This window comes from Strongylocentrotus purpuratus, unplaced genomic scaffold (assembly GCF_000002235.5).
Source record: "Strongylocentrotus purpuratus isolate Spur 01 unplaced genomic scaffold, Spur_5.0 spur5_scaffold_2, whole genome shotgun sequence".
NCBI classification, from domain to species: Eukaryota; Metazoa; Echinodermata; class Echinoidea; order Camarodonta; family Strongylocentrotidae; genus Strongylocentrotus; species Strongylocentrotus purpuratus.
The window spans coordinates 33872967-33900793 of NW_022145605.1; the positions used below are offsets into that span (position 1 = coordinate 33872967).

At 38.8% G+C, this 27827-nt stretch overlaps 2 protein-coding genes across 2 annotated transcripts; both read left to right on the forward strand.

The window, feature by feature from the left end:
* Positions 1 to 379: 379 nt before the first annotated feature.
* Positions 380 to 8706, forward strand: LOC105441963 (tripartite motif-containing protein 45-like). The gene is made up of 2 exons (XM_030991352.1): positions 380 to 663; positions 6807 to 8706. Exon 2 carries the CDS (start codon positions 6817 to 6819, stop codon positions 8641 to 8643), a length of 1827 nt encoding a protein of 608 aa, XP_030847212.1. The 5' UTR covers positions 380 to 663; positions 6807 to 6816; the 3' UTR covers positions 8644 to 8706.
* Positions 8707 to 21246: 12540 nt separating this feature from the next.
* Positions 21247 to 22671, forward strand: LOC115926489. Its single transcript, XM_030991244.1, has one exon. It carries the CDS (start codon positions 21247 to 21249, stop codon positions 22669 to 22671), a length of 1425 nt encoding a protein of 474 aa, XP_030847104.1.
* Positions 22672 to 27827: the final 5156 nt, after the last annotated feature.

The following is a 27827-nucleotide window of genomic DNA, read 5'->3' on the forward strand; positions in this document are numbered from 1 at the left end:
AGCTGTATCAACATATCAATTCATCTTCAACGCAGAATATAATAATAATATTTCAAGATTAGAAACACCGACATGTTCCATAAACATTATAGTGTTCTAAGAAAAGAAGAGCAACCTTTGGCTTAGTCCTTGAAGTAAATTTAGTACCTGTAATCTTATCAATTTTTGCAATGAAATAAAGTAACAATGGTGCAATGGTATACACCTATAGTAACATCAACATTGAATAGCAAAAGTTATCCGCTATTAATAGCAATTTTTCTGTTGTTATGATTCTCCAAACAAATACGCAATTTCTGAGTCCATTGTGATTTGTTACCTGGTAACCATTTGAACATACTACATATACTGTAGGTTCAAATAATCCTCATGTAATTGAACTATAATAAATGGTTAGAATGTTTAGCGCCATCTCCAACAATCCAAAAGAGATCGAGTTTGTATTGGGCGATCATTTTTAGGACGATTCAAACCTCAATCTGCTTGTCTGTCAAAGGTTGCTGGGAATTCCCAGTCCCCAAAATAGATCGGCAAACGAAATACAAAAATGTATATACTACTTATGATCAGTGCACCACTACATCGAGAAGGCAAGGAGTATACATGTACATGTTTACTAATTTCATATAACCTAGGCCGATACGTGTAGTTACGGAAAAAGAAGTGAGTGTATTACAATGTCACTGCCATTTCCAAGAGAAATTTGGTAACATTTTTCATTATATTAGGCAAGCTCCCAAACACCTTTGAGGCATAGTTTGTATCTGGTTTATAAAATCATCATTTTCCTTCGACTGAAAAAAATACACTAGATCTAGCTCTAAATCACTGAAGTTTTCGCTTCATGGTATAAACATGAAATATAATTTCTCATTGCTAATGTAAATGTGACGATTTGGTATGCTACTGTGAGGCGAATATTGAATTTGTCACGAATGATTATTCTTACATGTTAATATGAATGCACAGGGTAAACATTTTAGTTAATAAGTGATTAACATTGGTGTCGTAGTAGTGAAGGTATAATAAAGTGGTTCATTCACTTGACTCTCAATCCAAGCGTTGACGTTTCGAATCTCAACCGCTAATTCTCGTGCACTAACATCATTTAGAAAATTGTGTATTGTGTGTGTGTGTGGGGGGGGGGGGTATAGAACATACATCCATTCAGACGCTTGACACACCGAGAATGAGGTTTTATTGGGCGATCTCAATCTGTTTGTCTGTCAAAGGTTGATGGGAATTCCTAATTATAAAAATAGACATTGTAAAGGCAAAACATACATGTTTTTTTTTAATTTGATATAACACCTAGACTGATATAATATAGTGATGAAAAGAAGAAATGTGGTGACATTTTTTGATATTTTCTTCTTATCGTTTCGGGATAGCCATACAATCAATTGTATGTGTGCGTATGTGTGTGTGTGTGTACGCTTACTTAAACGATACGTCGTGTAAAGAAACGTATATATAAACTAAACTAGGATATGGGCATCGTTTCGAAGTAGAACTCCATATTCACAGAATGTTTTGTGTCTGGACATTTTTTTTTTTTGGGGGGGGAGGGGGGGGGGACTGACAAAAAAAAAATCCGCATCACCCCCACTCTTACATGCAGGCCCTGCTGAACGTATTTCAAAGTGGGGTCTAGGGGCAAAGGGGGGTCAAGGGGTATGGGCATCAGTGGCGGATCCAGGAATTTCTTACCGGGGGGGGGCACAAAAGGGCATGAGGTGAAATATATGTAAGACGATGAAGCGACAGAGCGAGGCTTTAGCGGTGAGGGAGCGGAGCGACCAAGCGGGGATGGGTCTGGTCTCCCAGAGTAGGAAGCATTTGCAATATCAGAACCACATTGGACGCATTTTCAGGCACTTCCTGGAGTAATATAACGTAACATTTCTTTCTCCTACCCCCTCCAAGAGTAGGGATCTTTTGCAATTTGAGAACCACATTTGGCGCATTAATGTCCACCGGCACTTCCTGGAAAAAACGAGGCTTTCTGATTGGTTAGATGTTAGAGAAAAGTGATCTTCCACGTCGTGAGACGTTGTATAATTATGCTTCGTTGCTGCACAATGCGCAAAGACGGTGGTCCGGTACTTCACCAGTAGTACTTGCAAAAATTATCCCGAGTGTATAAACTGTTTTGTTATCAGGGGCGTCGTTAGACCTTTTTCAGTGAGGGAGGGGGAGGGGATGTAGAGGCCATCGATTACCGACAAAACGAGCCACCAATTACCAACAAATATATTTATGCCAATGTCTCAATGTCTACAAACTTAACCCTATAAACCCGGGGCCAGGAACTAAGTTATTTTTCAACACCAGCAGAAAGTTCTCAAGGATGTTAAGATTCGTGACATAGGGTTCATCTCTGATGATCGGCATGTTATACTTGATGGCTCAAACTATATTACAATGTACACACTAAAGTACACACAGTTGAATGTAATGTTTGAGACACTGAGTAACGATGAAGGTGGATATGCTCGATCAGCTCAATGTCCCAATGTCTACAAACTTAACCCTATAAACCCGGGGCCAGGAACTAAGTTATTTTTTCAGTTTTCCCTCTCCCGCGCGGAACGCGGAAGCTTTGACATTTCATTAAATTGTTAGAGAAAGAAGACGATCTGTTGTATCGTTCTCGACTCTTAATTCTTGTCTGAATTAAGTTGACCCCTCCCGCGCGAAGCGCGGAAGCTTTGCCGCTTCATTAAATTATTAGAGAAAGAAGACGATTCGTTGTATCGTATCCTTGTCTGAATTCAGTTTCCCTCCCCTCCCGCGCGAAGCGCGAAAGCTTTGACGTTTCATTTAATTATTACTCTTAATCCTTGTCTGAAATCATTTTCGCCCACGCTAACTGAGTTATTTTTCAGTTTTCCCTCTCCCGCGCGGAACGCGGAAGCTTGGCCGCTTCATTAAATTATTAGAGAAAGTAGACGATTCGTTGTACCGTTCTCTACTCTTAATCCTTGTTTGAATTCAGTTTCCCCACTGGGCCCCTTAACGGTACATGTGCAGTGTAATACATGATGTACGTATGGAACGTTCGTTCGCAAATCTGTGCATGAACAGCACGATTGGTCGAAGTAGCTTCTGGAAAGGGATTGTGTTACTAGCAAGCGCGCCGGAAGCAGTTTGGGATGGGGGGGGGGGGGGGGCAAACATTCCAGGGGGCTCACCTTCCAGGGGCAGTGACGTAATGAGAAAAAACGTTAGGAAGGGGGGGGGGCAGACGAAAAATCTGCATCACCAGAGCCTCGGCAGGGGGTCAATGGGCTGAGCCCCGGAAGCTCAGGGGTTTTAGGTATTTAATTACGGTTAGATGAGCATCCAGGGGCCCTCTTTAAGGCCATTGACGTGTTCCAGGGGAGGGGGAGCCCCCAGAAGCTCAGAGGTTTTAATAATTAACAACGGTCAAATGAGCATCCAGGGGCCGCCTTAGGGCCCTTGGTGGGATCCAGGGGGCAGACCCCCCGGAAGCTCGGGGGTTTTAGGTATTTAATTACGATCAGATGAGCATTCAGGGGCCCGCCTTAGGGCCCTTGGTGGGGTCCAGGGGGCAGAGCCCCGGAAGCTGAGGGGTTTTCTGTATTTAATTACGGTCGGATGAGCATCCAGGGGCCCGCCTTAGATCCCTTGGTGGGGTCCAGGGGGCAGAGCACCCGGAAGCTCAGGGGTTTTCTGTATTTAATTACGGTCAGATGAGCATCCAGGGGCCCGCCTTAGGGCCCTTGGTGGGGTCCAGGGGGCATAACCCCGGAAGCTCTGGTTTTTTAGGTATAATTACGGTCAGATGAGCATCCAGGGGCGAGGGGTTTTCTGTATTTAATTACGTTCGTAATGGCGTTATCACAGTTTTTCCTTCATAATCATTTTTGCCTTCGGCGTAGACTAGAAGGGATGAGATTGACGGCAGCGAGAGTTTAACACGGCTTGCAAGATTTTCAACATGGATGTCGATTTTGACCCATAATTTCCTTAAAAGGGACCATTAAACGGATTATTTCAATCAAGTTAGTAAGTGGAACCGATGTATTATAGCCTAGGCCTAATGTAAAATTGGATATGCACGAGGTAAAATGACATTTTGGGGGATTTTGGGGGCATAACAATACGGCCGTGGCAAGTTTGTTCATGTTTGTGGGAGGGGCCTAACGGCTAAAATCTAGCCGTGATATCTTCAACATAGGCTGGCATAGGCGATCGTTCAGTCTCTATAAACCGGAGGCGAATTTTTTTTCCGTACTCGAGAGAGCAAAAATCCCATGTGCGCATGCGCGTGGACTTATGATTTCTCTGCTACTTCCCATACGAAATGTACATGTATTCGCATGTACTGTGCACGATTCGCGTTCTACGAGTAAACGATGGCATAGTAGTCTTCAAACACAGACTCTGATTTGCCAGTTTGACAAATCAATATGCGTATGTGTCGCGATGTGCTTATTCAAGTCTGTGTAGTTGTATGATTCAGACCCAGTAGTGCATATGGAAATACATTGCAACTTGTATAGAATGGTATAGTAGTCTGCAAGCACAGACGCTAATCTGACAGTTTGACAACATACTAGTAGTGTGCTGAGAAGTACTTTATTCAAGTCGCCAACTTGTATAGAATGGTATAGTAGTCTGCAAGCACAGACGCTAATCTGACAGTTTGACAACATACTAGTAGTGTGCTGAGAAGTACTTTATTCAAGTCTGCGTAGATGTATGATTCAGACCCTACTGGTGCGTGCGTTAGAAATGCATCTCAATGTGTAGAGTGTAGTATAGTAGTCTGCAAGGACTACACAATATATTATTATGTCCTTGCAGACTACTATACTACACTCTACACATTGAGATGCATTTCTAACGCACGCACCAGTAGGGTCTGAATCATACATCTACGCAGACTTGAATAAAGTACTTCTCAGCACACTACTAGTATGTTGTCAAACTGTCAGATTAGCGTCTGTGCTTGCAGACTACTATACCATTCTATACAAGTTGGCGACTTGAATAAAGTACTTCTCAGCACACTACTAGTATGTTGTCAAACTGTCAGATTAGCGTCTGTGCTTGCAGACTACTATACCATTCTATACAAGTTGCAATGTATTTCCATATGCACTACTGGGTCTGAATCATACAACTACACAGACTTGAATAAGCACATCGCGACACATACGCATATTGATTTGTCAAACTGGCAAATCAGAGTCTGTGTTTGAAGACTACTATGCCATCGTTTACTCGTAGAACGCGAATCGTGCACAGTACATGCGAATACATGTACATTTCGTATGGGAAGTAGCAGAGAAATCATAAGTCCACGCGCATGCGCACATGGGATTTTTGCTCTCTCGAGTACGGAAAAAAAATTCGCAAACCGGAGGTCTAGTGGAACCAGACGTAGTCTCAGTGGAACAACCGACGGTATAGAGACTGAAGCTTTCGGTCTAGAAAAGGTATGACTTACAAAAAATGGAGAAAAAATACCGGAAAATCATGTCATAACAGCAACATTTGTAAATCACTGGTATCGAATAAGAAATACACCCCCATTAGTACGCCAGCGTTCAGGGGCTCATGTCTTCTCACCCCTATAACAAAAAAACAGACACGCTTTCCCACTCTCGCAAAATATGTCCACGATATGCGAGTATCGCTATTATATAGACCTCCATTGATAAATACCGTATAGGTGGCATGCGCAATGTTTATGAAATTTGATTCCTGTGAACTTTCCTTTTCTTTGAATGGAATTGTAAATGTGATTTAATTCAGGTTTTTATTATTGTTATGTTCTTCTGGGTTAAAAATACAAACCATGTTTACTCCTTTACTGCTTTTTTTTTTTTGGAGGGGGGGGGGGGCGTCTTTTTTTTTGGGGGGGGGAGGCAAACAAGCGTTTTATTGGTGGCCACTACAAGGTCCATTAGTGACTATAAAAAAACATACGCTCTTCCTGGCTAATTGGGAATGTTTGCAACAGAAATGGAGAAACTCGCATTTTGTTGAAAATCATGTGATATTCTGAGACTCATGTCTATTTTGTGTTGTTTTGAGTTCCACGGTGTACCTTTAACCACGGACTTCAACTGATGCAATGTAGTATGACTTACGTCAGAGATTTACAAAACTTTTGCTAGCATGACTAGTTGCTATACATGATAGATGTGTTGTGTTCTATTTTAGTGGATAGGTTGCTTGATTGTAAGTCACATGGTTCGCGGTTCGAGTCCCACCCCGGCACTTTGGTGAGACAGTTCGCTACCTTTGTCCCCGGCCTTTGTCACTCTCCTCCCATCCCAGGTATATATAGTGACAGTGAATGCTTATATGAGCACATTATCATGGTAGGTTGGCTATAAAAGCAAGTGTAGTAATAAGATTGCTGGGCCCTTGGGGACAACAGTATGTCTATTGATGAGGACTGGGTAAATAAGGCATCGTCATTATTATGATGATTTATACTTATTTTCTTGATATAAATATTATTATTATCATTATTATCATTATTTATATTTATTATCATCATCGTCATTTCCCCCTCATTATAGTTTATATAGACTAAAGAGCGACAAAGGAAACAGTTTAATTTTTTTAATTCATTTTTCACTTAATACCTCCTTCAGTTGATGAATGATATAAATCAATTTTGAACAAGATATAACGGAATATCATATTTTGTACGCGTTATATTCTGTAAGGAAAAGGCGTGAAGAAAATGATAAACATTCCTCTTTAACACGTTCAGATGAATCTTTATGTTTTTCCTTTTCTTTTGTCTCGTATTCCTGTAGAATTCGAATCATGGCTGATGCATTAAAGAATGTCATTGCTCAGAGTTTAGAGTGTCCTGTATGTCTGGAAACCTTCACCGATCCCAAGATCCTGTCTTGTTCTCACACCTACTGCAAGGCCTGCCTGGACAACCTCTTGGAATGCCATGGTAACGACCAGACGCTCCAATGCCCTGTCTGCAGAGCTGAAACCCAGGTCCCAAACCAAGAAGTCAGCAAATTACCAGCAAGTCTAGCTTTGAAGTCTCTCATAGAGGACATGAAGAATCAATCTCAGTTTTGCACGAATTGTAAATCCGAGGACAAGCCCCAAGCTGCTGTCTACTGTCAAGACTGTAGCAAGTATTTCTGTAGCACTTGCCATAACAAACACTCTCAGTGGCCAGACTTCATCAGTCATCAGGTCTTAGCCATGAGTGAGATCGTATCAGACGAGGTGTCACTACGTAGATACCGTAAATGCAGGAAACACCCCAAAGAGGATGAAGAGTGCTTCTGTTCCGACTGCAGAAGATTTGCCTGCTTCAGGTGTGTTGTCATGGAGCATAAAGACGAAGGACATCGGATCATTGAGGCAGCTGTTTATAAAAGCCGCCATTTGAAGAGTATCGAGGACCTCAAATCCAAGGCGGACAAGAAATGCCTTTGCTTTCAGAAATACGTTGATTTCATTAATGAACAGAAGGAGCATGTGAGCAATGTTCAGATGCAGTGTACACATGATATCAACAAAGCATTTGAAGAATCAGTCCAGCAGTTGACAGAGAGGAAAGAACTCCTTATTGTTGAAGTCAAGGGTAAGACCGAAGGAGTAGAGAAGGAACTGGACGAAATGAAGAATTCAGCTCAGGAGCACATCACTCACTTGACCACCATAGCTGACATGGTAACCAACAGGACAAAGGTACCGTCAGATATGGATGCTTTGGCTGCCCATGACACTCTATGTCAAGACTTACAGGATGCTTTGAAACAAGAAGATCCTGACTACAAGCAGCCAATCCAATCGAGCAGGAAGGGAAAAGGTGTCAGTTTTAAGGAGAACGTTGGAATGAACGAGCTAACTCTTGGTAAGATCGTAAATGCAGTTGCAAAGAACATCGCTTTGCCTACTAAAAATAGCATGGATGCCATGGTTATTACACCAGACGGTAGGATGGCAGTGGGATGTCACACAGGTGGCGTGGAGATCTTCTCTGCTGATGGTCAGCACCAGCAGAAAGTTTTGAAGGATGTTAAGATTCGTGGAGTAGGGTTCCTCTCAGATGATCGGTATGTTATACTTGATCACTCAAACAATGTCACACTGTACACACTAGAGTACTCAAAGTTGAATGTAATGTTTGAGACTCTTAGTGACGGTGAAGGTGGATTTGCTAAGCTCACTGTAGACGGGAATGATCAGATCTATGTAAGCTACTGGACAGCCAAGAAGATCCAGGTATTCTCACCAGCCGGTGGGAAGGCGATCAGGGAGATACCATGTGATAGGTATAAACCTTTGGAAATTATTAGTTATAATGATTATTTGATCACCGCATCTGGTGATAAAATACGATTGATTGACAAACAAGGTGTTGTAAAATATGAATTAAGGGGACTGGGTTATTTCCCATACGCCGCTGTGTCTCAAGGGAATACAATACTGATAGCCAAGGTGAAACACGGTGTAGGTTTGGTCAGCATTGATGAGTACACTAACGAGCTGAAGCATGTCCAGAACCTCGTCATTGATTACAAGATTGAGAAGCCTGGGAGAAACTGGTACTATCTCCAGCAGTACCGATCAGGAGAGATCGCTTTCTGCACTCCTGATAGACTCTATATATTCCACTGAAAATAATGGATGACTCCCATTTCTTGCACTGTATGGTATCACTATATCCAGGCCCGTATGGTGAGCGGGGGGGGGGGGATGAAATGTGCGACCGGACCCCTTTTATCTCGGTTAAACAGGCACCCTGACGAATTTAGAGTAACATGTTTTTAAAAAGGGGACCGCTCCCCAACCCCTTTTTTTAGGCTGGTTTTGCTATGACCTCAGTAAGGAAATATAGCATCCAGTGTATAAGTTGTATTTAGTAGTTGTACATGTGAATCTGAATTGTTGGTAACTGTTGTAAATGATGTAGACACAATTCAATTGTGAACTAAACGATTGTTTTACAGTAGGAGATAATCATCATAGTAAGAGACTCTCTATGTATTGCCTTTCAATATAATGAATATTTTTTCCTTCATTTTCTACGATGCGTTTCAGATCTCTTTCTGATTATTCAAACTATTTTGTTATATTTTACCAAGAATCATGAGAGGAAATGCCAATTTTTCATAATTATTGTTACTTCTTACAATTTCTCGAGTTGTGTATTAAGGATGTTAAGTTTTTTTAAACTCGACCTATTGATTGTAGTATAGTAAAACCAATCTTCAAAATGAGGGTTAATTTTTTTTTATCTGAAGGACTGTGATATCTTATTTCCTGTTTTCTATGTTTACTTTCCATCTGGCAAAGACAGTACATGGGAGAAATAGCATGGAACTTGTCGGATATACCCAATTAATTTATTGACTTTTAGGAGGTATTTAGTTTTGTCTGTTTCCATTTGTTTCAGTTTCTGTGCTTATTATAATGTTGGTAGACATTTGTGTCAATCCTATCGAAGTCCATAAAAATAAAATAGTTTGTATTAGAAAGGAATCTCACTAACTTTAACGAATGCAGAAAAAAGAGAGAAAGTGGTCTTTATAAGTTTGAGAAAAATATACTCTATCTTCGCTTTATACCAAAGATTTCATTAAACATCACCCAGCAATTTTTCTTGTCATAGCTATGGCCGAAATATAAAATTATAAACATATTCTTATATAAGTCCTGTGTTCAAAACGAATACTCTATCATCAAAACTTTATTTTTAAAGAAGATATTTTGGGAATATTTTCCATATAAAATAAACGGAGAGGCTGTCGCATTCAGAGTTGCCTATCTATAATGGGCTTACAAGTTCTACAATTACATTTTAAAAATTAAATTAATTTATTTATTCCCCCGTTTCTTACGTTTTTTCATCAATGTGATGGCATGTTTACTTTCCATTTTATTATGCATCCATGTTATTTTGATCATGACGTAATACATGAACATGTATTTGATTCTTAATATAAGGCATCTGAATAATTTGGAAAAACTGAAATTTGCTATAAACAAATATAATTAAGAAATGCTGACTGTTGTATTCAACCATTGATTATTACTAAGCAATGACATCTGTATTGGCAGTTGATTTTTTTTTTGTTTTGTCAATAATAAAATCCTTTACTTCCGTTCCATTATAAAGAGTTGCCCTGCATGGGCGACCTATGTTTCAATGTTGTCAATTCATTAGCTGACCCTCAAATAGTCACACCTCCGAACCGACTCCAAAACAACCTCACAGACCTTTCCAATTCGACCATTTCTTTTCCATTTTGTGTCTTAATGTCAATTCTCGTTCGGTCTCTTGTAGGTCTGGGTATCGTTTCACGAGACCGTTATAAGTACAAGTTCACCGACATCTCCTTGAACGCCTTTTTAATTGTAATACACGCATTTCAACTGGATTTCGGTGAACTTGTGCTAATGACGGTTTAACGAAACGTTGACCCGGATTTTCGTTTCATCTGCGCAATGGAGAGGAGTCTGTGTGTATGGTGTAATAACTTCGATTTTCCGACACGGTTAGATATTTTATCAACAGTAACAAAAGAAGTATGTTTAAGAAAGTTATCTTAGAGGGTTTATCAACTCAGATTCAAACCAAGATAATGACAATATCAAGATTTAAAACTGAGTACCAAAAGAAACATAACAAGTAATTAAAACATAAACAACATAAAGTTATTCTTGCAAATTATGAATCTTTATTTGAACCTTTATCTTCATTTCATTGATCTGTAATATTATGTCATGCACTGTGATGTGTATTTTCTTGTGGTAGTAATGTTGTGTTTTGTCGTCATTATAATCTGGTACAAATATTTAATTTTTAAGTATATGGCCACTTATAAAGGTCACCTCCTTTCTGGCTGCTACTTACCAAGCAATTTTGATATTTTTATACCAATGCATATACATATATTATATTATTGGTGGGTAACAGTGTTTTATTTTATGTATACGTATGTATGTTATTCTTTAATTTCAACATGATGAATTGAATTGGCTTGAAAAAAATATAGTTATTAATACGACATTCTATATAGTACAAATTATTATTTGTGATGTTTACATGTATTTAAAAAAACATAACATGACATATGTGTTGTCTACGGGATTATTTGCAGTTTGCAGGGGAGGGGGCGTGCAAGTGTGTATAACAGGGGGCAGCAGTTTTTACGCTAGATGGAGCTTGTACTGTGCAACATAATAGTTGTACCACTGTAATATATGAATGTGTACTCTGGTTTCTTATGCAGGTATAATGTCTTCTGTGATCGAGTTGTTATTCAATCTTTCTCAAAATTTAAACCTTTCTCCTAAAGCAATACGGTAGACACCAAAACTCTTATGAGGTATTGTAAATACTTTTATTTTGATTTCCAAATAAATTTTGATTCACATCGAATTCAGTCTAAATGTTACATCAATTTCATACATCGCACAGTTGAAAAAGTTGTCGTGCAATAGAGTCGCATTAAATCCACGCTATTTTCAGTCGAAATAGGTAACCCCAGACTATACCTGATTGGATACGATGTCTCCTCCTTTACGGATTAGCATCGCTTTCCCAAAGCCCCGGACTATTTTTACTTCTGTTCTCAATAATGGAGCGCCTAGCACCGCATTCCAAGAGTTAACACCCCAATGCTAACACTGCTTTTCCGGGGCCAAATAATCCTGTATAAGTATGTGTATTTTCGGTGGGGCTACCCCACTTTGGTAACACCGAGTGTGAAAACGAAGTGGACTAAGGAAAAGTTTACCAGTGTAAAAAAACTTCTCTCTCTCTCTCTCTCTCACTTTCTCTATCTCTCTCTCCCCTCTCTCTCTCCCCTCTCTCTCTCTCTTTCTCTCTCTCTCTCTCTCTCTTTCCCCCTCTCTCTCTCTCTCTCTCTCTCTCTCTTTCCCTCTCTCTCTTTCCCTCTCTCCAATGTTTCCCTTATTCCCTCCTTTTCCAGTTCAGTGAATATTATATTTTATTTCACTCAGATCTGTCACGTTATTCACCACCGAATGAATGACGTTTTTCTTCATCCCGAAACAATGCTACAATGCCTTCATCTTTAGGGCATAGTAATCGTTATAGTCTAACATTTTCATTCTCGTTCAAAATTATGGTATTGAAGGTTTCAAACGGTTTATTTAGAAATGTGATTGACCCTTTTAAATAAGTTGCATCGTAAACAGAGATCAGTAATATAAAAGCAAAAAGAACTGCTTCTAGAGAAAGAGGGAGATGAAAAAAGGAAATTTAATACAGTTTTGAAAGGAGATAAAATATGTACAGTTATACCAAAAATTGAATTATGTCTGAATGAAATCAAATCATGGTCCGCAATGAATGGTCTTAAGATTAACGAGGAAATGACTGAGTTGTGGCGTATATCATCACATTTTAGAACCAGAAGTCAGCTGCCACCTATAACGTTCAATGGACCTCCTCTTGAACCTTCAAGCTATGCCAGAAATTTGGGAATCATGGTTGATGATCAACTAACATTGAAAAGACATGTTGGCAATATTATGTGTCGGTCAGCTTCTAATGCAATTCACAAAATTGGCAAATTGAGACGTTACCTTGATCAAGCCACAACAGAAAAACTAGTTCATGCATTTGTTATGAGTCGTATTGACAATTGTAACAGTTTGTTGTTTGGTTTGCCAGATTCTCTCATAGACAAGGTCCAAAGAGTTCAAAATTGTGCAGTTAGAATTGTCTCACGTAAACGTAAACGAGATCACATTACTCCCGTGTTGTATGATTTAAATTGGTTACCTGTAAGAGATAAAATCATCTTTAAACTCTTAACAATTGCATATAAATGTAAACACAATGATACTCCCATGTATTTGCAAAATATTATTTCAAGTCATCTACCAACTCGCAATCTCCGTTCATCTTCAAAACACACCTTTAGTCACATCCACCAAAACATATGGGCACCGTGCTTTCCAGTATGCCACACCAGAACTATGGAACAATCTTCAAGAGTCTCTAAAACGTTGTCCTTCACTACATCAGTTTAAATCCGACTTAAAAACATATCTGTTTCAATCATGCCAGTCTTAAATTTAAATAGTAAACATGTGAATTTTGTAATTGATTTGATAATTGTAATTGCTAAACGGTGAAAGCTCAATATTCTTCATGTCTTTTCTCTCCTCTCTCTCTCTCTCTCTCTCTCTCTCTCTCTCTCTCTCTCTCGTATCTTAGCGCATAGAGACAATTTTGTAATATGCGCTATATAAGAATTGAACATTATTATTATTATTAAGAGAAAGAGAGAGGATGAGAGAGATTGCAGACGGACAGAGATATCCGCATACAGCAAGAGAGAGAGAGAGAGATTAGTATAACTGTAATCAAATTTGTATGCAAACATTTTCTCTTAAAGTAAATATTCATGAATTTATTAACTAATTTTATGTTCATTATTGCAAAGTTGAAACTTTGATTGGACAACGTTATCAGAATTCATGCTTGGAAACATTCGAATTAATGATTATTATAAATTACAAAACGCTTGTATAAAGCCCCGGCATAACACCTGAAGAGCTCTCCGAACGCTGCTGAGATGTGTGAGATCACAGTATGGACACGATTTGCACAAGAGTAGACGATGTCCCATGACATCTCACACATTTTCAGTGCCTGTGTTTTCATCTTTTCTTGAGTTCTTTCTCTTACTTCACTACCGTTAGGCTAAATGTATAATCTTATTGCCTCACTCTGAACCCCGCGCTTGGTTTTATTTTGATGACAAATGCAGCGATACAAAAATAAAGGAATCTGTCGCTTGTAAACAAAAAAAGAAGCCATTGTATATTCAGCTGGACACACCGCGTTATGTTCGGCGTTCCAAGAGGGAATAAATGCCGTCCTTAGTATCATTTCGGGGGGTTTTCAATTTGAAAGTCTATCCTGTGTATTTACAAGCAAAAGATTATAGTTATCAGAATCGGGTCATATCCCCATTTGAATGGTTTGACACGCCATTACATTTATATACATTAAACTCATTATAATTTGACAAATAATAGCTTTGCAATTATGTTCATTCTTTATGGGATGTCGTCTGATTGGGCAGGATTGGTCCATATAGTGACGTGATTAAAACATCGGGGGTTTTTCCGGCGAATCTCTCGTATATCCCATCTGCTATGGAGGTGGTTGTATTTTTATTAATCACCCGATATGTAGTTGACCTAAAACTTTTACGATGGCCATTCGTTAGCTTACCATTTTCTAGTGATACATTAGTTGACAATTTTCTTTGAATTTTCCTTTTAAGCTCTTACCTATAATAACAACATGTGATACTGCATGGGTCGCATTAATTGGCGGATGTTGTGGGCTGATTGTACGAGAAAAAACCTTTCCTTCCTTCCGCCTTTCAAAATATCATTCCGTATAATAAACCTAAAGAGACAGATCCCGACAATGAATAGCGACAAAAACGTAGTATCCACCATTCTCATTACCATGGTAACAGGGGCGTAAATCCGTACCGAGGAGTGGGGGGGGGGGGGGGATGATCTGCGATAGCCATCACATACTAGCAGGAGCACACGCCCACACTAATTTACGCAAGCGCGCGCGATCGCGCACGCACAAACACAACACACACACACACACACACACGCACACACACGCTCGCTCATTAGGGGTGTGTGGGTGATAGGCCTACCGCGCGAAGCGCGGAAGCTAAGACGTTTCCTTAAATTATTACTAAAAGAAGACGATTTGCTGTACCGTTCTCGACTGTAAATCCTTGTCTGAATTCAGTTCCCCCCTCCCGCGCGGAAGTTTTGGCGTTTCATTAAATTATAAGAGAAAGTAGACGATTTGTTAAACCGTGCTCGACTCTTAATCTTTGTCTGAATTCGGTTTACCCCTCCCGCGCAAAGCGCGGAAGTTTTGACGTTTCATTAGATTATTAGAGAAAGCAGACGATTCGTTGTTCCGTTTTCGACTCTTAATAAGCCCTATTTATCTGAATTCAGTTTCACCCTCTCGCGCGAAGCGCGGAAGCCTTGACGTTTCCTTAAATTATTAGAGAAAGCAGACGATTGGGTGTACTGTTCTCGACTCTTAATTCTCGTCTGAATTTAGTTTCCCCTTCCCGCGCGAAGCGCGAAAATTTAAGCTTAGACGTTTGATTTAATTATTATAGGAAGAAGACGATTCGTTGTTCCGTTTTCGACTCTTAATAAGCCCTATTTATCTGAATTCAGTTTCCCCCTCTCGCGCGAAGCGCGGAAGCCTAGTCGTTTCCTCAAATTATTAGAGAAAGCAGACGATTGGGTGTACTGTTCTCGACTCTTAATTCTCGTCTGAATTCAGTTTCCCCTTCCCGCGCGAAGCGCGAAAAGCTTAGACGTTTGATTTAATTATTATAGAAAGAAGACGATTCGTTGCACCGTTTTCGACTCTAAATAAGCCCTATTTATCTGAATTCAGTTTCCCCCTCTCGCGCGAAGCGCGGAAGCCTTGACGTTTCTTTAAACTATTAGAGAAAGCAGACGATTGAGTGTACTGTTTTCGACTCTGAATTCTCGTCTGAATTCAGTTTCCCCTTCCCGCGCGAAGTGTGAAAAGCTTAGACATTTGATTTAATTATTATAGGAAGAAGACGATTCTTTGCACCGTTTTCGACTCTTAATAAGCCCTATTTATCTGCATTCAGTTTCCCCCTCTCGCGCGAAGCGCGGAAGCCTTGACGTTTCCTTAAACTATTAGAGAAAGCAGACGATTGAGTGTACTGTTTTCGACTCTTAATTCTCGTCCGATCTGAATTCAGTTTCTCCTTCCCGCGCGAAGCGCGAAAAGCTAAGACGTTTGATTTAATTATTATAGAAAGAAGACGATTCGTTGCACCGTTTTCGACTCTTAATAAGCCTTATTTATCTGAATTCAGTTTCCCCCTCTCGCGCGAAGCGCGGAAGCCTTGACGTTTCCTTATCGTGACATACTCTATACGTGTAGGCTATACATAAACAAAATAACTCATTTCTCATGCATTATGCTGCAATTGAAACAATCACATTTTTTTCTTCTTCTTCTTCCTTTTTTTTCCTCTCTTTTTTTGGTAATATCAGGGGGGAAGATTGTACAGGCCATCCCCCTACTTCAAACCAGGGGGGGATGCAGCCCCCCCATCCCCCCGGGATTTACTCCCCTGCATGGTAACATGCCCCACACTATTGATGCAAAATTTGTATCCCTGTGAGGCAGGCTAAAATGTTCTTGCTGAATGCTGATTATCGGGGTTGATATGTCTCCCTTAGAATTCCATCTGTCTTTGGCTAGCTTGCAGGTAAGTGCCATCGGAAGAAAACAACATCAAAAGGGAGGTGACGCACAGACAGCACCTGAAGGCCATGGAAGAATCGTCATCCCCCCGTTTTAACTGAATCATAAATGGAATTGAAAACTTAATAATTATTGTTCGCCGACGGTCTTTTCTCGATACGCGTGCGACTGGTTTTCACTCCGCAAAATGATGACGTCACAATTTACAGGCATTTTCTAGCTTTTCTTTGGCGGTATAAAATGTCAAGGTCATGGTACCATTCTTCCTACGCGCTGTTGTTGGGAGATCTTTCAGGATTAATGAGTCAAGGTGTGAGATTCATGGGAATATAATTTATTGTGGGGGGGGGGCGGAGTTTTAGGGTCGTCTCTTCTAGAATATCCTCCACACAGATTCCAATATTTAGTGGGCAGTGTTTTTTTAAGGCTATCTCATTAATTCTTCAGGGTAACAGTCTCTGGTGGTGCATTTTTTAAGCCAATGCTCATAAAAAAACATTTTTAGTTAACACTACATCATGCCTCATCACTGGCTAATTTGAAGGAGGGACAAGGGAGGCAGTTAGGCCCTCCTGACAGATTGCCGACCAAGAAAAAGATATACAACTATTTATAAACTTATAGTTAGCAGGTTAGGGAATAAGGGGGTGCAGTCGCCATGGTCATATTCTCACAGTCATTTCGGGTAATACCCCCCCCCCCCCCTCCCTCGATCGGTGACAGCAAACCACACTAGGCACTCATAAAGTGAAATGTTGATAAAAAGAATTTTTACCCCTCCTGCACGAGGCCAAGGTCCGGGATGCACCACTGTGTCCCATCGAAAATAAACTAAAACTCGTGCTGGCAGGGTACGAAATGACTTTCGTCCTAAATGATAGGGGAAAAGGGAAGTACAAGACGTTGCAAATAAAGTCTTGACAGTAAACTCAAAGCCTACCAGCTCAGTCAAATGCAGAGTTCAGCTCGCTGGAAGAGTGGACATAGACATGACCGTCGATACCGGATCGAGTGTGTCCATCAACCCACAGACCGTCCTCGAGAGACATCTTATCAAAGAAGCCATTCAGCCAACTAGAGTATAAAGTTATCCGACAACTCTCAAGCTGACCTCCCAGTACTTGGTGCACGTACTGCACACGTCTCACCTCCCTGGTCAAAGTAGGCACTCGACAAGCCGATGCTACATGTTCCGCCGTACGTACAAGATGAACACTCCTCAGGATGGACCTCATCAACAAACTGCATTTGACAATCAAGGGCAGCACCGTTCACGTCGAGCGCGAAGTTTCGCAAGCTGTTCGCACCAGGTTTGGGGGAAACGAGAAACTTCAGGATGCAAGCTTAACGATCAAACAAATGTATAAATAAACACACATATATATACACACACCCACAAAATTATGAGGCAACATTAACAAAGCTCACTTTTGGTGAATCGTTTGGGATGAAAGACTTGGTTTCTGTTGACGTTTCTGGAGTAATTATGGATTTATCAGATTAAAATCAGTGGCTAGAAGGGGCGGCTCCGGGATATTATTAAAGAGGGAGTGGATCATATTAAAGGTAATACAAAGTTTTGGTATGGGATCATGAATTTGGTTCAAATGAACATATTGAAAATATATGCGATCCTACAATATTCAGTCATCGTTGTCGCGGTTGAAATCAAGTCTAAAGTAAGGAAATTGGAAATAACAAACTCTTTATGTTGTATAGCTCCCTCTCAAGGTCAAGATATTAATTAAGCTATAAAACAGTGTTTCTTGACTAAAATCTACCGATTATCTTCCCGTTTGGAAATTATATATCACAACTACATATTCTAAAATTTTCATGGTCGCAGCTACTACTGTACGGCCGTAGGCGCTATTTGAAATGTATCAAAATTTACCGGGAGCACCGGTAAATTTTTATATTCAATTTTTCTCGAAAGCAGAAGTATTTTAGAGTCTAAATTTTCTAGTGCTTATAATACATTCACAGGGGCATCCAAATATATTAAAATTGTAAAGAATCACTATCCACCCAATTTTCAAAATTGCCCAAAACTTTGCATTACCTTTAAGAAAGAGGAGGTCATCCGGCTTTAGGATGTTGACTTGAATTTCATCAGGCTAAAATATATAGAAGTCGAACCAGGGGGGCGTCCAGGACATAAAATTAAGTCGAGCAAAAAGGGGAAGGGGAAGGATAGTGACGACTGTGATCGCCCTCACTGGCGATCCTCCGCCTGTTTTTTTTTTATGAACTATAATTAATTTCGATTTTATAAATCAATCTAAGGCCGAATCAGTGTTTAGCTTAAAGCTGGTGCTTGTGAGCTATTATTATCATGTAAATTCATGTTTGATACAGAATAATATAAATATTTCAAGATTAGAAACACTGACATGTTCTATAAACTTTTAAGTGCTCAAAGAAATAGTAGAGCAATCTTTGTCCTTGATGTAAATTTAGTACCTCTTATCTTATCAATTTTCGCATTAAAATAAAGTAACAATGGTGCAATGGTATACAACTAGTAACATCAACATTGAATAGCAAAAGTTTTCTGCTATTGATAGCAATTTTTCAGTTGTTTCGATTCTTTAAAAAAATAAGCAATTTCTGAGTCCATTGCTATTTTTTACCTGGTAACCAACATACTACATATAATTTAGGTTCAAATAATCATCATGTAATTGAACTATAATAAATGTTTAGAATGTTTAGCGCCATCTCCAACAATCCAAGTGAGATCGAGTTTGTATTGGGCGATCACTTTTAGGACGATTCAAACCTCAATATGCTTGTCTGTCAAAGGTTGCTGGGAATTCCCAGTACCAAAAATAGATCGGCAAACGAAATACAAAAATGTATATACTACTTATAATCAGTGTACCACTACATCGAGAAGGCAAGGGGTATATACATGTACATGTTTACTGATTTCATATAACACCTAGGCCGATACGTATAGTTACGGAATAAGAGGTGAGTGAATACAAATGTCAGTGGTATATCCGAGAGAAATTTGGTAAAATTTGTCAATATTTTCGCGTTTTACATTGACGTAGATATCAATTCAAGGCAGACTTCCAGACACTCTTGAGTTTTTTTTTTTTTTAATCCGGTTTGTAAAATCATCATTTTCCTTAGAATGAAATAGTTGGGTCTGGGTCTAGATGTCTTTGAGGTGATAAATGGAGAGCGATTGAGCTAAGACCAAGACGAGGATGACGTGTGTTTAGTAAATGATATCAGTTTGGTAAACCATGAGGCATGAAGAAAGAAGGCTGCAACAATAAAAATATAAAAACAGAGCTTTGAAACTAGACCATAATAATTTAATGTCCTTGATCGTGAACCCGGAAGTAACTTTTGTCGCATTAAAAAACCTTGGGATCATATTGATATCGTTCACGCGTATAACTTCTCAGTGTCTGTTTGTCATAGGCGAAATGTGACAATTTTGGTATGTTATTGTGATTTAAATTACGAAGATATGTCATGAATTATTATTCTTACATGTTATGTAGATATGAATACACTTGGGAAATATTTCACGTAATTATGCGATTCTTAACACGGCTAACATTTCAGCTAATGTTTCTGACAAATCAGGGTAATATCATTGCCTCTGTACAATCAAAATAATCTTTTTTTTAAATAGTATATTCAAGTGTGCATAAGAACATGCTTATAGTACTGCTTTTGATACTTCATCAGCTTTAAAAGTAAAGTTCATCAATATATGTAAAGGAGGGATTAGACCACACTGCAAGGTCACTGGACAGGTGGTTATCTCATCACCTCAGCTCTGAAAAAACATAAGAAAAAGAGGATCATGGGGGACCAATGGTCACCGATTAGGCATTGTTTGTTATATAGAGGGCGCAAGTAGCTACAAGTAGTGCAGTGGGCCTTTAATACAAAATGTTGCCTATTAAGTTTAAGAGTCGTTCAAAACCTATTATCTTCATCATATCTCAATGTAAATCACGGATCATATTTGTTTTCGTTCAAAGTTACAAATTTCGAATAATTGGTATTTTGTACTTTTAAACACAGATGAATACTCGAGACAGATAATAAGCACACGTTTGATACTCGTTTGGTATAAGATTCCAAATCAAGTTTATTTCGCTCGGTGCATGCGCAGCTATTATTAATCATGGTATATGACATCATCATCATCACCATCAATATATATGACAGAAATAATGGAATTATTATTTTTCCAATGACAAATGAGACTTAATTTTTAAATGGTAAACTAGACTTCTGAGATTCATATTTAATTGTGTTTTTTTTTCCATGTGCTTCAACTGGTGCAATGTATTATGACTTCTATACGTCATATTTTAAAAAAATGTTCTACTTGCATAACTAGTTACGATACATGTAGAGGTGATGTGTTTTATTCTAGTGAATATGTTGCGTGATTGTGAATCACGTGGTTCGCGGTTCGAGTCCCACCAAAGCTACACAAATCATGTTTTTTTCCCTTTTCTTTTATCTCGTATTCCTGTAGAATTCGAATCATGGCTGATGCATTAAAGAATGTCATTGCTCACAGTCTGGAGTGTCCTGTATGTCTGGATACCTTCACCGATCCCAAGATCCTGTCTTGTTCTCACACCTACTGCAAGACCTGTCTGGACAACCTCTTGGAATGCCATGGTAACGACCAGATGCTCCGATGCCCTGTCTGTAGGGCTGAAACACAGGTCCCAAACCAAGATGTCAGCAAATTACCGGCAAGTCTAGCTTTAAAGTCTCTGATAGAGGACATGAAAGATCAATATCAGTTTTGCACGAATTGTGAATCCGAGGACAAACCCCAAGCTGTTGTATACTGTCAAGACTGTGGCAAGTACTTATGTAGCACTTGCCAAAATGCACACTCTCAGTGGCCAGGCTTCATCAGGCATGAGGTCTTACCCATGAGTGAGATCCTATCAGGGAAGATGTCAGTACGTAGATACCGTAAATGCAAGAAACACCCTCAAGATGATGAGGAGTGCTTCTGTTCCGAATGCAGGAGATTCGCCTGCTTCAGGTGTGTTGTAATGGAGCATTCAAACGAAGGACATCGAGTCATCGACGCAGCTGTGTATGAAAGCAGTCACATGAAGAGTATCGAGGACCTCAAATCCAAGGCGGACAAGAAACGCGTTTGCTTTCAGAAATACGTTGATTTCATCGACGAACAGAAGGAGCGTGTGAGCAATGTTCAGAAGCAGTGTACAGATGATATCAACAAAGCATATGAAGAATCAGTCCGGCAGTTGACAGAGAAGAAAGAAATCCTCATTGGTGAAGTTAAGGGTACGACCGAAAGAGTAAAGAAAGATCTGGATGAAATGAAGAAATCGACTCAGGAGCACTTCACTCACTTGACCACCATAGCTGATGTGGTAACCAATAGGACAAAGATACCGTTAGATATGGATGCTTTGGCTGCACATGACAATCTATGTCAAGACTTGCAAGAGGCTTTAAAACAAGAAGATCCTGACTACAAGCAGCCGAGGCAATCGAGCAAGAAAGGAAAAAGTGTCAGTTTTAAAAGAAACGTTGGATTGGACAAGTTAGCTCTTGGTAAGATCGTAAATGCAGTTGCAAACAACATCGCTTTGCCTACTAAGAATAGCATGGAAGACATGGTTGCTACACCAGACGGTAGGATGGCAGTGGGATGTAGTACATGTGGCGTGGAGATCTTCTCTGCTGATGGTCAGCACCAGCATACAGTTTTCAAAGACGTTAAGATTCGTGCAGTAGGATTTCTTTCTGATGATCGGTATGTTATACTTGATTGCTCAAACAATATCACACTGTACACACTAGAGCAAACAAATTTGACTGTAATATTTGAGACTCTGAGTCACGATGAAGGTGGATTTGCTAACCTTATTGTAGACAGTGATGATCAGATCTATGTTAGCTACAGGAAAGGCAAAAAGATCCAGGTATTCTCACCAGCAGGTGGGAAGGCGATCAGGGAGATACCATGTGAGGGGTATGAACCTGAGAAGATTACTAGTTATAATGATTACATGATCATCTCATTTGGTAATACAATACGATTGATTGACAAACAAGGTGTTGTAAAATATGAATTAGCAAAATTAGGTGATTTCCCATACGCTGCTGTGTCTCAATGGAATACAATCCTGATAGCCTCGTTGAATCACGATGTAGGTTTGGTCAGCATTGATGAGTACACTAACGAGCTAAAGCATGTCCAGAACATCGTCGTTGATTACAAGATTGAGAAGCCCGAGAGAGAGTGGTACTGTCTCCAGCAGTACCGATCAGGAGAGATCGCTTTCTGCACCTCTGATAGACTCTATATATTCCACTGAAAATGACGGATGACTCCCCATTTCTTGCACTGTATGATACCACTGTCTTCGGGCCCGTATAAAGAGCGGGGTTGATATGTGCGACCAGACTCTTTTTATCTGGTTTAAAAAGCATGTACGTTGACAAATTCAGAGTAATGTAATATTTCGTTGAAAGAAGGACCCCTCCCCACCCTTTTAACAGAAGAAGTCTGTTACAAAAATATATCTCAGAACGTTTATCAACTCGGCTTCTAACCAAGATAATGACAAGCATATATTTTAAACTGAATAACAAAACAAACATAAAAAGGAATTAAAACAAAATAACTTAAATTTATTCTTGCAAATATCGATTTTAATTAGAACCTTTTTCCCATTTCATTGATCTGTAAAGTTATGACATGCACTGTGATGCGTATTTTTATTTGTGGGACAAATGTTGTCTTTGGTCATGATACTATAATCTTCATATTGAACTGATTGTATTTTCCTTGGGTCGGCCACTTATAAAGGTCATTTCCTTTCTGGCTTCTACCTACCAAGCAATTTTCATATTTTTGTACCAATGCATATACATGTATGTTATTATTTTAGTGGAACAATTTATTATTCCATGTACACGTATGTATGTTATTCATAAATTTCAATGATGTATTGAATTGGATTGAAACAAAAGTTTAGTTAGTAATACGACAATTTATATAGTAGAAATATATGTGTTGATGACATGTCTTTACAAAACAAAATATAAAATATGTAGTGTCTACGAGATGATTTGCAAATGTGTATAAAAAGGGAAGCAGTTTTTACGCTAGAGGGAGCTTGTGCACCATAGTAATGTTGTAACACTATTATATATGAAATGTATTCCTCTACGTGTAGATAATTTTTCTGTTTTCCGGATATAATACAACATAGAACAATACGGTAGCCACCACAACTTTCATGGGGTATTGTAAATAGTTTTAGTTTGATTACCAAATAAATTTTGATTCACATAGAATTCAGTCTGAATTTTACATCTAGTTTAGAAATCGCACAGTTGAAAGAGCTTTCTTGCAAGAGAGTCGCATTAATTAAATGTTAATCTAACCTGAGTAATAATTTCATTTTTTTAACGCAAGAAATGAGAGAAACAGATGCGAGAATGATTGAAATAAATTTATAAATTTGATGTAAAAAGTATCAATAATATCTTAATTTCCCGTAAGTGCCTTCTCCCTTGGAAAGCGACTCAAAAGCACTCATTAAATAGGAAGAGAGGCACCCGAGAAAGTAAAAGGGATACAAAAGAAGGGCATTTCTCATACCTAATAACGGACACTCATCAGAGCTGAAAAGGGGCACTTAGGCTAAGAAGGGAAAACGCACTTATAAAAAGTAAAAGGGGAACCTATCAGATTTGGAAAGGGTCACTTATTAGAGGTGGAAATGGAGCATTTATAAGAAATGTTATTACAAAAAGGTAGTGGACTTATCAGAAAGCAAAAGGGACACGTGTCAAAGTAAACGAGGCACTTATCAGAGGTAAAAAAAGAGATACTTTCGGCACCTGAAAAGGGGCACTTCTAAGAAAGGGAAAGGGGAATTTACTAAAGGAAACGGGCACTTTTTAAAGTAAAATGGCGCCTACTCAAGCACCGCCGCCGCCATAAAATATGGCATTTTATTATAGTTCCTCTTAAAAATAGACCCCCAATCTTGTAGTTTGAGAAATTGACGTTTTTACTAATTTTTTGTGTTGCCAAAAATTGGAAAGTTGTCTGACGCTACGTGAGTGACAGCCAATTTGTATTGCCTATACGCAACGTGATTACAACTGTGAAATAATTTGGAAAATTTTCTTATGAAATAATTTTCTTATGTTTTGTCAGATTTCATTCAAACTTTCTTCTGTCTACTTCTCTGATTTGTCTGCTTTCTTTTATAGTTGGATTGCCCTTTAAACTTGAATGTGATTTTGGACTGACTATTAAAAAGTGATGTTCGAAAATTTTTCAGGCTAGCAAACTTTCGGAATATCATAAGAACTATAAAATACGTTTATTTTGTACAGCTTGTAAAACTAAAGAGAGGATTATGAGATACATGTTTATGACAAAATGTACAAGAGAATTTGAGGAACATTGATGATGTAGACATAAAAAGATAGAATGAAGGATATAGATGATTTAAGAAGAAGAAGGGATGGTCGAAATAGATGTTGAACAAGACGAAGAAATTGGAAGACTTAGTGGATGTGTGGGGGCTTTTATGAATAATATATGTGTGTTAGAGCAAACAAGAATGTGGGTATATTGTGGAAGTGGGTGAGTGCGTGTGTGTGCTTATATTAGTTTTAATTGTTTTTAGCTTCTTTCTTGTTAATTATTAAAGATATCTTTAAAAACTGCAAACTGAATTCCCTAGGAGATTTTGGCGTTTCATCTGACTGTTGTCATAGCAACTCTATTGCCGAAATCCCGTATCGCTAAAACCAAAGGCAAAAGTTAGAAGTACATGTATCTCGATGATCATCATCAAAAGAATTAAATTAAATATTACATGAATTGGTCAGTGCTTAAACATTTTCAAACTTAGACAGGGGACTTAATAACAGTAATGAGGGACCTGAAGTCAGTGTGACATCGCATTTAGCCCCATTTTTAATGTGTATACATCTGAAAATGACAGTTATGACACTGCCTCTTGTTTCCATCGTTTTTCTTCTAAAAACTTGAGAGAAAGAAATTAGAAAGTTTTTTTCTTCTCTTCTTGCCTTCACTGTTGGAAAATGTCAAAATCTGAGTATTGTTTCTTTGATTGTTAGAAAATTGTTTTGAAAACTACACTAGTTGGACAATTTTGCTTTATCACCCCCATCATAAATGGAATAGGGATGCACCAGGACTTACATATGGACCCATTGCAAGAGACAAATGCTATGTTGTATACGGCAGATAGATTTGTTCTAGAAAACATTCGTAACATTTACATATTCACATTTGGTATATGATTTCGTGTATTAAATCTCCATGAAGTTACAAGGATATACTCTGACTGGCATACCGATATAAACATACAAAAAAAAACATTTCATGTCGGCCCAGAGAGATACATCGATTGTACATTTACGGAGTTGCAGAATTTAGACATTACTTACTAACCCGACAAAAAAAAGTGAGAGAGATAGTTGAGAGTTATATAGGGGAACATATTCCGCGGTTCGAGTCCCGCCGCTGCACTAATGTCCTTTGGCAAGACATTGATCTACATTTGCCACACTCCACCCAGGTGAAGTAAATGGGTACCTGGTAGGAATTTATTCCTTGAAACGCAGCGCGCGTAACAGCTGCACTGCTAAAGCCAGGGTAATTATGTTGCATTATTGTAGAGCGCTTAGAGACTTCTGACAAAGTAAGTGTTAGTCGCTATATAAGCACTGTAATTATTATTATTATTATTATTCACCTTATCACAAATGTGAAAAGAAGATAGCTACGTTGGTTTGGGCGTGTAACTAGTTGGGAGAATATAGCTTGAAAAACACCACCTTGCAAGGAAGAACTGATGGGATAAGAAAGAGGGGTAGACCAACAAGGACATGGACTGATCACATCAAGCAGTGGACGGTCATGTCATTTGAGCAGCTATCGAGAACAGCTGAAAAGACGAAGTTATGAAAAACCTGTGTCAAAGGTCCATTTTCATTTAGACAAACAGTTTCATTCGAAACTGTTGGTAAAATGGTTAGTCCAATGCAACCTGTTAACAATCATACTCTGTTAAAATAATCTTCAGGTATTCCAAACTGTTTGATGGTCATACTCGATCTAACTAATTAAGGTCATCAGGGTTTCCAAAATCTTTGTAGAGTGGCCCGTCTACTAGGTTACCTGATGAGGTACACACTGCGAGACAGTCTCGTTCAGATATGCATCTTTTTGATGATGATGTTAGCTGTAACATACTTCACATGTCTTTATCTTTTAACACATATAATGGATACGCTTAGGACCTTTGTTGTTAGCATTTAATTGCCATTAATTTACATGTACAAAACTGTCAGGGTTTTTATGCGGCAGCTTTAAAATACCGCGCCATATCGGAACAAGTCTTTAGTCATCTTTAAGGATTTCAAATTGTTCTTACGAAGGATAGTCTATTATGCGGATCAGAGTATTTCAATACTTCTCTGGTATTCCGAGATAATTATACTGTATTGTTATTTTACACTGCTCAGTCCATTGCTATATGTTACCTGGTAGCCATCATACTATATGTAGGTTCAAATGATCTTCAGGTATCTTAAGCTAAAATTATATATCTTGTACGACTATGAAATTGAGGCAAACAGCCCCTAAACCACCCGAAGTTATAATAAATCGAACTACTTCTCAACTCCCTTAACCGGATGATGAATAGGCCAATACATGTAAAGGACTAAGATTTAATATTTTTCTTTACTTTCATTCTCCTTTCAATTGTAATCTCGAAGGTGAACTGTTCCTTTCCCAGAACTTTGGCAATAGTACGTTGACTTTTAACTTAATAGTGTTGTGTAATGGGGGAGGGGGTAATTCACACGGGTACATATTTGCTCAACAGACGCTTGAAAAAATGAAATAGAATTTTCATAGGTCGATCTTAATCTGCTTGTCTGTCAAAGATTGCTTGCAATCCAAAGTACCTAAAAATAGACTAAATACATATGTATATAATACAATTTATGATCAGTGCATCAGTCCATTGTAAAAGCAAATATTATATACGTGTTTACCGATTTCATATAACATCTAGACCGATACGTAGTTACGGGGAAAGAGGTGAGTAAATATTTTCGAGTTTTCATTGACGTATATTAGGCAGGCTCCCGGACACATTAGAGGCATTGTTTGTATCTGATTTATAAAATCATCATTTTACTTAGACTGAAATAGTTAGATTGAGTCTAGATCACTGAGCCCTTTGCTACATGGTGTATAATTCAGTGGTCTAGTTGTCTTGGAGGTGTTTAATGAGAGCGATTGAGCTAAGACCAATATGAAAATTACAGGTGTTCAAAAATTGCTAAACCATACAGAAACAGGCTGCCAAAAAACAAAACACCCCTAAACGAAACAGATCCATAAAACCAGACCATAATAATTTTTAATATACTTGATCGTGACCCCGGGAGTAACGTTTGTCACGTT

Bases quoted from the DNA above. Each gene is read 5' to 3' on its own strand.
- LOC115926489 (XM_030991244.1), top strand. From the start codon at position 21,247: ATGAGTGAGATCCTATCAGGGAAGATGTCAGTACGTAGATACCGTAAA.
- LOC105441963 (XM_030991352.1), top strand. From the start codon at position 6,817: ATGGCTGATGCATTAAAGAATGTCATTGCTCAGAGTTTAGAGTGTCCT.